At 37.7% G+C, this 11,322-nt stretch overlaps 1 protein-coding gene across 1 annotated transcript in view; it reads left to right on the forward strand.

Annotated features, from left to right (window-relative positions):
* LOC107098948 (cAMP-dependent protein kinase type II-alpha regulatory subunit-like) overlaps positions 1-9,838 on the forward strand; it is a 52,634-nt gene extending 42,796 nt beyond the window's left edge. Inside the window, exons 4-11 of the mRNA XM_015396849.1 lie at positions 1,887-2,023; positions 2,729-2,835; positions 5,771-5,912; positions 6,272-6,373; positions 6,993-7,067; positions 7,151-7,216; positions 7,499-7,637; positions 9,156-9,838. Of these exons, the coding sequence (XP_015252335.1) occupies positions 1,887-2,023; positions 2,729-2,835; positions 5,771-5,912; positions 6,272-6,373; positions 6,993-7,067; positions 7,151-7,216; positions 7,499-7,637; positions 9,156-9,280 (893 nt within the window). The 3' untranslated portion in view covers positions 9,281-9,838. The remainder of the gene's footprint in view (positions 1-1,886; positions 2,024-2,728; positions 2,836-5,770; positions 5,913-6,271; positions 6,374-6,992; positions 7,068-7,150; positions 7,217-7,498; positions 7,638-9,155) is intronic.
* Positions 9,839-11,322: the final 1,484 nt, after the last annotated feature.

The following is an 11,322-nucleotide window of genomic DNA, read 5'->3' on the forward strand; positions in this document are numbered from 1 at the left end:
TTTTGTGCAAAAAGGGTGAAAAATCGTTCTTTAAACATGATTGAAATCATTTAAACAAAAGTCACTAAATTTAAATAAAATAGTTTAAAAGATATTTGAATTAAAGTACAAGGCATTCAAGTAATGCTATAATGGGTTTTTGTTTGAAAAAAAAAAAAGCTGCAATTGACCTGATAGATAAACAAATAAAAAGGAAAATATGCTGCATATATTGGACTAGAACTGTAACGTTGAGTTAAAAAAAACTGTCAACTACAAAGATTAAGTGAAACGTGCAAAAATAAGAAATAAGCTGGTTTGCTTTTGTGAACAAATGTAACGCTGCATTACATAAACACAAGTTTGAAGCAGAAGAGTGGGAATTGTCCAACATATTCACCATTAGCCTGAAACTTTGGTCAGTTGTGTTTATAGAGCACATACCTTCAGCAAGGTAATTGGCAGTAGAATAGGTAATCTTTTTGCGTCTCTGGTGTAAAGTAGGGATTCCCTGCGTAAAGGAATTCTGCCACAGAACTCTGTACTATTTCCTCACTAGTTTATCATAAATTATGTGGTGATTGCACTTTAAATTATTAAAAAGATTTGTTGTGTTGCCGGTCTGGGATGCCACAACAACAAAAAATGTTTTGCAAGCAACATGCCTCTGCTCATTGCCTCTGTCATTAAATCCAAGCTGATCCCACATGAGAGAGTTCGACCTCCCCATGTTTGTTAACCAGGCTTTTTTGTGATACTTCCGCCATTTCTTCAAAGCTAACTGCTAACATCACTCTTCATATGGGTCAACAAGCTAGCTTACGTTCAGAGGGCGGGGTCAATGTGTTCGCATTCACCAGTAGTTAAATTTTCCCTGATGTGACTCAGTAGAAGTTATCTCACTATCTTCCCATTACTGGCTACTTGTCTACTTCCTCTACAGCCTTCCCCTACTGTTTAGTCACAAATTAAATTTCCTATTCTACTTCACTGCTTCTGAAAGAACATAGTATACTACGTCTCTTCTTTTAGATGCTGTTGTTGAAATTACTTTTTGTTGCATCAAGCTGATTTGTTGGAAATAAACTTGGATGCTAAGAGTTATGTCCTTATTTCCTCACAGGCTGGGTTAAGGATTTGAAAGCCTTGGAAAAACACAATGTTATTGCAGAGTGCCTGAGTGTGCCTGCCTGCTCCGTTATCTGATCTAAAAGGATATCAGTGAAGAACACACATCACTGACTATATTTATACTAGCAGGCCCAACATGTTGAGGACAACTTCTGCCTTTAATAACCTTGCATTTAATATTTTCATCATTCTGGAGTCTGCATCTCACAGTTGAGTTTTCTGTGTTTAAACTGCCTGATCAAGCTGAAATAAAGGAGCTGACACATTGACACTCCTTAGGTCACACTGCTGCGAACATCAACGGCACCCCTCCTGGGAGAAAAGACGTTACTCGCTTGATTTCCACACACACACGCTTTTAAGACTTTAGGGTGTTTAGTATAAATGTCATGTGAGAAGTGGAGTGTGTCTGCAGAGGAGAGAAAACATTGATACATAGTGACAATATGAAATGACCTTGTCAGGGTTTGTCTTCTGATGTGGCAAAACATGTTTCAGTGTACGTGTCATTTCCTCCTCTGGGCTCCTCCAGCGCCTCTCTTTTCCTGCATGCCATCCCCTCATTATATGCTCTTTAGTATCTTCTGTCCGTCTGGTTTCCATATCTATGAAAATATAATACAACTCATTTGCATCTTTTTGTATAAAAATCAAATTATTGGTGTTTCTTTCAACGTTACTGACAATAAAGGCACCATTTTGCCTTCATGCCTGGATAGCTTTGTTGTAAATGAGGACCTGAATACAGATAATCGAACTGGGTGTCTTTCTGCCAGTTTGTGCCGAGGCGTTCAACCCAGACGACGACGATGAAGACACCGAGCCCAGAGTGGTTCACCCCAAAACAGACGAGCAGCGCTGCAGACTGCAGGAAGCCTGCCGAGACATCCTACTCTTCAAAACACTAGATCAGGTAAATTGTCTTGCAACATAGAGATTATGCATGTAAGGTAAAATTAAAATTAATGCAACTTCTAAGATGCTCATCAATCTTTAAGGTATCAGAAGGATGAATACTTTTAAAATGGCAATAATTACTGTGGATCAGAAATGTTAAAATAATCAGTCAAATCACATTAAGTTTCATTAAAGTAGAAACCAATAGTATTTATTTGGTTGTTGTAATAAAAATAAAGCTATTGGTGCTAATCTTGTAAGTTCTTTATTTCGTTTGTGTTTCCAATTTGGATTTAGACTTGTAACTTTTAACTAAAGACTGTGCGTTTTTCAAGTTTTAGTCCTTTGAAAAATAAATTAAAATATAAATTGGTTAATATTGTGGGAAAGAAAAACCTTTAACTGCCACTAAAAAACAGGTACATATCTAATTCAAAGAAGGTGTTCAAATAATTAAAAGTTTTATCTTTCCATTACCTTTTGGGAATGATCTTGCCACATTGGCTAAAAATATAAGTTTGTGTGAAGCTGAGTGACTAGTTCGAATTCCCCCCCTTCACCCCCCTGCTTCGTCTCACCATTGCTCACTCGCTAGAATATTAAAAACACCCTCTTGTCTACATTAAAACCCAATGCCCATGTGATATAAATTTGTTTTTTGTCAGTTTTGTTCTTTATATACATCATCTCTTACTTTCTGATTTTGCTTTGTTCACTCCAGGAGCAGTTTTCGCAGGTTCTGGACGCCATGTTTGAGTTGAAGGTTCAGCCACAGGAGCATGTCATCGATCAAGGGGACGACGGAGACAACTTTTACGTCATAGAGAGGTCGGACTAATTAGTAGTTTATGATGTCTCTATTTAAATTTAAAGACAAACTGCAGACCAGTAGTACTGTATATGTAGCCAGGGGGATGAGCTTTCACTGTCTTCATGCCCACAGCTGATTTAGATCTTAGCCACTAAGATGCTTAATCCAAAAGAAGGGGTTGGGTCACACCATGATGGAAAACGGTAGAGAGAAACATTCACTGTTAGCTGCAGTCTATTTCCATTCCATGTCCATTCCATTCCATTCATTATGTCTCTGCAATATTCAGCTACAATATTGGCTCCTAAAATATATAAAATAACTATGTCTCCAATAAAATAGGGCAGCCATAGTTTACAGCATAGATGCAATAATTGTTGCTCGATTTTTTTCTACTTTCTAGACGCTTTATTGATAGACTCGTGATATACTGGATCAGTTACACAAACTATCCACTGTAGAACCACTACAGTACCTTAGTCCTACAGTGCTCTAGTTGATACTAAGGTGTTGTAAACACATTTGTAGTTTTTTTTTTTTTATTAATCTCAGCATAATTTCTCTACATTTTAGGCCTATACTTTTTTGTCATCTGTTTGTTTTTTACTTGTACCTCTGCTGTACTAACTTGAAAAAGCTTTTTATAGTTTCTTTGTGTGGATATTGCTGCAGTGCATGTTTTACTGCTCTGATATTGCTGCTGTTTTATCATGTTTTATGATAGCAAAATGTAGGTGTTTTTCATTTTACTCTAATATATATTAGAGCTTCAAACCTGCCACTTAAGAAACTATGATAACCCGTGTTTTTGCTGGTGCGCAGCCTGTTTTCATACGCCTCTTTTCATTCTTGACATATCAGCTGAACACATTGTTATAGCTCCATTTGGGCACAATCTCCCACACCTACCAACACAGCATGCTCCCGCTGCTCATACAATACGAGCAATGACCTTTAAGAGTGGCACGCCTGCCTGATCATGTCCTGTCCCGGGGTTTTTCTCCTCCGCCAAAATAATCAGAGGTAGTTAATGCCATCAGCAGGGTAGGATGTGAACATTTACACACAGACAGACACAGAGGTTATAAATGGAGAAGTAGAATAAGATTGTTTCCTTAACAGTTTTATTCCATATTTAGTAAATGTTCTGCATTTACACGTTTCCCCCATACCCCTGGGTAGCTTTACTTGTCGCTGCTCTCAGTCTGGGTTCTTGCTCTGCCAGTGTGCTGCTGTTTGGCAGCATTTCAGTGAAGAATAAACAGTCTTCTAAGAGGCCCATAAAAGAGGAAGTAATGGAAAATCCTGTGCAAGCCCTCTGGGAGAAGCAGAGGGATCATTTGTAGGGGGCATGGACAATGTGATAAGATCATAGTAAAATACTATCAAGCAAGTTAATGTAGTTTACCTTAAGATTCCAGTTCAGAGCTCAGACCGTCAAAACAGCCTCTTTTTGTAGCACATTTCTTCTTGCCCTGGATGTTGGCATCTGTGTGAAATTCAAGCCTCAAGACATATCTGTAATGTAGTGGAGATTATTTTTATGCTTTATTATAGTAAATTACACCATAAATCAACAAAGCAGTGATTGAGTAGAGAGCAAATTCTTATCTTTGCAATTGTGATAAAGTGCTAAATGTTTAGGTAGACATCTGTTCCCTCAATGATCATCCTGATTGGTTACTGCTGCCTTCTCCTTTTCATTCAAGTATTTTTTTAAACTGTGGACATATTTATTATTAAGCACTACTTTCTCTGTATGAATGAATTAATAAATAGGGATTTATTTCAGACAATTTGACAAACAACAATAACTGAATCAACCAAATACACACAAGAGACTAGTTCACATCAACCAAACCAAACGCCAATTTCCAAACTAACTAAATTCACCTGAAAATAAATAGAAACAAAACCCTCCAACAAATAAACCTGTCTGTATATACAGCCAGAGAAATGACATTGATTAATGTAAATTGTCTGAAAAGGGGTATGAAGAAGTAAAACTTATTTTTCATACGTCCTTTCCCTCTAATTGCACTTAGATTTGTGTAATTAAAAGGTGATAAACAATTCATGCAGGGGCAGATACATGGTCCTCTCTGCTTCAACTGAGAATGCAAGCGATCACTGTCCCCTTTGTTACTGTAATCCAAACTAAGCTAATACTCCAACAGCAACAAGGGTTTTAACCCTCTGCACAACCAATGAGAGGACAGGCCATCTCACAAAATAATCCTGCCAAGCAACATGAATGCAAATTATCTTTCTCAGTATAATCCCCACACAGGTAGATAGAAGAGGGGATAACCGAGCCGCTCTGTTGAAATGTTTTACCCCATTAGCAAAGTATTTACACTCATGGCCTAATTTCTCTGTGAACGGCGCTTAAATTTAGTTTTTTTTTTGTAAGAAATTAAGCTTTATTAACAAAACATAGCAGCTTTTGTTCTGAACATTTATAATTTAACTCAAAAGGATTCATAAGCTTTGCAGAATTAAAAAATAGTTCTTTTTAGCCATGCAGTTTTTTATACCGTACGAAATGTTTTATTATTATTTTATACTTATTTTAATAAATAAAATAGCTTTTCACAAAATCTGTTAACTCTTTATTAGCTATACAATAATCAACCTCTGCTTCTAATAGCTGACCAGCTTTTTGGAAGTTTCCGCTGGTCTTTCAGGTTGGGTTAGAGGGTCTGTTTGCCATTACCCTTATGGTTTGGTCAGCATTAAACTTTTCATATTGAAGTCTGACATGATTAATCCCCAGTACCTTGATGGGATAGGATGAAGCTTATGATGACTGCTCTGAGTAAATAAACTGGTTCTATGCAGCTGCTGTATATAAAAAGTACATTTTCAGTGTTTAAAAGGTAATAAGAGGCATGTTTATCTGACCTTTTTGTTTCTTTTTCCTTCTTTTGTTTTTACTCTCCATCTCTGTAGGGGTGTGTATGATATTGTGGTAACTGGAAAATGTGTGGGGCAGTACAACAATAAGGGCAGCTTCGGAGAGCTGGCGCTCATGTACAACACGCCACGAGCCGCCACCATCATAGCCACCCAGGAGGGCTCGCTTTGGGGCCTGGTAAGAAAACAAATACCAGCTACATTTTAAATACAATTGTCTGTGCACATTGAGGGCATTTTCTAAGCTAATTTAATGTCTCTTTGAAAAATTACATGTTATGATTAAAATATTTTTTTTTGCTTTTCTTGCTTTGAGCATGTTCCCTCCTTCCATGAGCTGCTATGGCTGGCTCTTTGATGCTCAGACATGTTAAGAATGGAGTCATGTAATCTGTGAATGGAGCCATGCTTTAGTTTGGTATTGAATGCTGCTGCAGCTCCTCCTGGTGGTTAAACTCAGAGACAACAGCCAGAACTAAGGCATGAGCTGCAACTACATGCTTGGTTCTCTCTAACTTTGTGGGATTTATTCCTTAGGACCGTGCCACATTTCGTAGACTCATCGTTAAGGAAAATGCAAAGAAGAGGAGGATGTACGAGACTTTCATCGAGTCTGTGCCGTTGCTCAAATCACTGGAAGTAAGTTTGGCAAGAGGAAACCACTGCTTATCCGTGTTAGAATTTAAAATTAATTAACCTTAAGCACAAAGAAATTAAATAAACACAATTCAAACCTTAATATTTTCTGTAGATGTAATGTGAAGAATATTCAAAAATCCTATTTAATAATCAAAAGATGTGCCTTTAGACCAGGGATGGAAGAATATGATCCTGAAGGGTAAATTGTGTTGTACTCTTTGTTTTGCAAAAAAAAAAAAAAAGGTAAAATTTGAAAATGCACAATAAAGTCTAAGATTAGATTTGGTGCAAAAAAACATTTTCAGTAATAAGTGTCCAAAAATAAGGATGGTCTTATTATTTATTGTTTATTGTGTAGAATAACACCTGCAGAACTTTACACAGTAGGAAACGTTCAGTGTTTTATTTTGTTAATAAAAGCTGTTTTTTAAATTTATATATATATATATAATATAATTTCAGATAACTGTTAGCAGGATTTTCATTCAGCGAATGAACCAGTGACGTTTAATCACAGATTGATTGAGCTGAAGAGTTGACCATTGTATCAGACTGAGTGGTCAGAGAGACGATCCTATCCTCTTGTTTCTAAAATTCCTGCTTTGATTTTTCTTTCCAGGCAACAGAGAGGATGAAGATAGTGGATGTATTAGGAGTGAAGCAGTTCTCTGACGGAGAGCGCATCATCACACAGGTGAGACGCTGCCCTTTTCCTCAGTTTTTAGCTTCAACTGGATGTTTGTTTCATTTTTCAAATACTTTTCTTTTTGTTTTTAGGGAGACAAGGCTGACTGCTTCTACATCGTAGAATCTGGAGAAGTCAAAATCATGATGAAGAGCAAAGTAAGCTGGAGATCCTCAACATTTTCATTTTTAAGCGCTGTAGAAACGGTACTAGAGCCGATTGCAGGGTTTTGTTAACCAGTTTCTAGTGGGCACAGTGGGTGATGACAGCCTACTCACTCAATTAGAATCCAGCCGACAGCAGGAGGGCTTCCAGGTCCTGCCTAGCAACAGCAGGGAGTCCTCCACAGCCTCTCAGTGAAACTCACTGAGCCCAGAATGGAGGCACTCAGGGGCTTCTAACCTTTGAATCCTCTTCTCTGCTCATCTTCCTCCCTGCAGACAAAGGCAGACCATGCAGACAACGCGGAGGTGGAGATAGCACGCTGTAGCAGGGGCCAGTACTTTGGGGAGCTGGCCTTGGTCACCAATAAGCCCCGGGCTGCCTCAGCCTACGCAGAAGGAGACGTCAAGTGTTTGGGTAAGACAACATTTTTTTTTAAACAACTCGTAAGCATTAGTGCCAGTCCTGGACCCTCACAATGAAAAGAGAGGTGTGGGTGTGAAGTTAAGAAAATCAATGATCAGCATCTAAAAATGGAAAGTTAGATTGCCTTACAGAATATTTTGTTTCCTTCCTTCATTATTTGTTGGTAAATAATTACATTTGATATTCAATTCTAGAGGTGAAAGGTCAAAATCTCATAACTTCAGCAACACATGTTGATTTCCCCCTGATTGAACAGTTTAAAGTAGGGCTGAATGATAAATTGCATTTCTCAATAATATATAGAAAGGTTCTCTAACAGCAAAGGCGGTGATTGTACGTACATGTGAAGGGGGATGACCCGCTAGCAAAGGAACACGGAGGGAAAGTCGGTACTCACCTGTGTGTAACCTGTTGAATAATGGCCTCAGGCGAGACAAAAACTGACACAACTGAAGGTCTTGTAGCAAACAGGAGCAGAACGTCACTTTAATGGAATTATTTTGGGTTTATTTGGGTTTATGATGCTGTGCAACGTCAGGTGTTGTGCAGGACACGTCTTGTTACAGTTGCTACTTCATGAGGTAAAACGACAAACCTTAATCAACACTTAAAAAGGAAAAAAAAAAAAACAAAGCAGATAATTCAGCTGTGCTGTCGCAATATAGTTTGTTAATCTGTTGCATCTCCCTGCCTCCTGCTGCTGTTAGAGATTAACAGAGTGTAACCCAGGAGAACATCTTATGCTTTCTATCTTAGATGTTAGACTAAAGGTAACATTGTTTAATTAAATAACAGCTTCTCCCCTGATCCAAGTTACTTCTGGACTTTATTTGGGCTGCGTTGAAAAAAATACTGTTTATAAGAAAATCAAGGAGCTACAATTGTTGGTAATATGCTCCTTAACTTCTCCAAATTAGACACTTATTCCTCTTTCCCAGACTTTTATGAAAGGTCTGAGGACAGATGGTCATAACATTAAGTTGATCTCTGTCTAAACCATTTTTATTGGTTTTCTTTCTGCACTGTAGACTCTTTTGTCAACTTATATTTAGTTTTCTAGTAGAGAGCATTAGATATTCTTTATGTACTGATATTTTAGAGTCTATCATGCCTCTCAAACATTTGTGGAGAAAAATGTCCAGGAAACCATGTTTGAAATGTTTGGCCCTTCATCCTGCAGTGGAAAACTCCTCATGTGGAGAAAAAAACCATTCTGATGGAAATATTTGTACCTTTTTAATAAAATCATAAAAGCTCTTATCAAAGTAGCTGTGTCCAGTTAAATGAAGCCTGTTTGCAAACAGAATCAACAGATCTAAAACAAATGGCCTCTGCTTTAAGTGGTTTTCTGACAGCAACAAAAGCTGCAAACAGAATTTAAAACAGATAGCAGAATATTAATAAGAACTAGAAGCTTTTTGGAGGCATGAAGCGCTCTGTATGTGTTGCAGTTCAGTCCTTGGGGCAACTGAAGTGAAAGTCATTTCCCTTCTCCTTCTTTCTGTGCAGTAATAGACGTGCAGGCGTTTGAGCGCCTCCTGGGCTCCTGTAAGGAGATCATGAAGAGGAACATCGCCCACTATGAGGAGCAGCTGGTGGCTCTGTTCGGCTCCAGCATGGACCTCAGAGACTGAGCCTCCCACTCCACCCTCCGTGCCTTCTTTTACAAACACACACACACACACATAACATTAGGAAGTGGTTAAATGGACTTCTAAGCTTTACACATGGTGCAAAAGCATGGGAAAGCATCCTTTGTCCTCAGTTTTCAAACACTCTACCCTCTCTCAACCCCAAACACATCTGAGAGGGACACACACTCCAAAATATGTGCCCTGATCTGGAGCATATCCTAGCTGAACATATTCCCTGATGATCTGACTTAGATGCACAGATCCCGCTACAGGCCATCCAGGTCACGGCTTGAGTCAGTCTTAGCCTCTCAGAATGAATGTCTTACCTGCGGTGACCTTATGCAGGCAGGGCATTGCAAGGACATCATCCACACACACTCCAAACACCTTTAGACTCTCACCGTGATGCTTCATGCGCGCAGGCTTTCCATTCACATGAGCACCTGAACAACTCTGTTGTTCCAAGCGTCAGCCAAGGACACATCAAAAGACAGGCACATGTGGTGACAGGTACAGATGCTCAAACACACCCACACACACCATGGAGATGAAAATCTTTAAAAAAAAAATCTTTGAAATGGAAGACAAATCCAAAAATGCAAAAAAAAAAAAAACAAAAAAAAAGAAGAAAGTTTAAAGACAGATACGTTTTAGAAACATTTTATGAAAATAAAAACAGAAACTTTGATAAAATATTATTTAAATAAAAGTGTTTCCTCTTTGGGAGGCTGGGGTGCAGAACTTTGTGAGCGCACTCCGTTTTCTTCCTCTGCTGTCGTTGATTATCGAGTTGACTTAGTGCTGGTGATTGGTGCAGTACCGCGAGGAAGCAGTGAAAACAAACCTACACCTTCTGGGCCATTGTTATTCTGTCAGACGCCACACTTCATTGTATTGAATTAATTATTAATGTATTGTTATTATATATTCTTTTTTTTTTTGTTTGTTTGTTTTATGTTAAGTTCCGGATAAGAATTCACCATTCATCTGACAAAATGTAAAAAGAGAAAAAAAAAATCCAATAAAATATATTAGTGCTTAATTCTTCTTGATTATTCTTGAATGAGTTGTCCTGGATTAAATGAAAAGCTGAAAAATAAACGTTTTGGTAACACTTGTGCGTCTTTTTGCTTTCTGCTAAAACACAAGATCTTAAGTGCTGCTTATAAAAGGAAAACAATTTCACAGAAACTTGTTGAATCTGTTTTTTTTTTTTTATTATTATTTTTTTATTTTGTTGAAAATATCCAACTTTGGACATTTCAGCTTTATTTCCAGCTGAACGTAATCATTAGGATTCTCAAGAGGCCGAATCCAAAAGAACAAAATGTTTTTTTAGGGATTCCATGGCTTCTCTTTCAAGTAATTGTTTACAAACTGATGAGATGGTCTAGTGTCTATAAGGTATATAAAAAAAAAAGTGTGAAAATTACACTACTAAATGGTTATGAAAGTGTTTTTTATTTTTTTAGTATACTTGAGGCTTGCTGAAGAAAATTCAGGTTTAGTCCGAGAACGTTCAGATTTCATTCCCACTTTGGATAACACATCTGTAACAGACAAAAGACGGACAAAATGGAGCAAAAACCAAAATTATTTAGGGACTTTTGTTCCAACATTTGATTCAATATGCTCTAAAGAAAACAATACGTTCAAACATATTTTAGCCAATATATCGGAGGAAACTTAAGATGCATATGAACAAAATGGTCAGCCATATTTGTTGACATCCCTGGTAAAGATTTGTAAAGTTCTGCACTTGCAGTTCCATGCTCTGAAATGCTCTTTACACATATAACTTTTTTTTTTTTTTTTTTTAAACCTGTACATTAATCTGTTAAAGGTGTCCATCAGCAAATTGGCTGTTTGCCGTTTTGACTGTAACCATATGTGGTGCAGTGTTGTTACCCCAAACGATCCATTTGAGATGAATATAACAGGCATGTTCTGAAGCGTTTTTCACTTTAAAGTACTTTTTATTTAAGTTTTGCAGTCAGTATTTGTCCTGGCCTCCCTTCATTTTTATTATCACTTCAATGTGG

This window comes from Cyprinodon variegatus, unplaced genomic scaffold (genome assembly GCF_000732505.1).
Source record: "Cyprinodon variegatus isolate N-32 unplaced genomic scaffold, C_variegatus-1.0 Scaffold824, whole genome shotgun sequence".
NCBI classification, from domain to species: domain Eukaryota; kingdom Metazoa; phylum Chordata; class Actinopteri; order Cyprinodontiformes; family Cyprinodontidae; genus Cyprinodon; species Cyprinodon variegatus.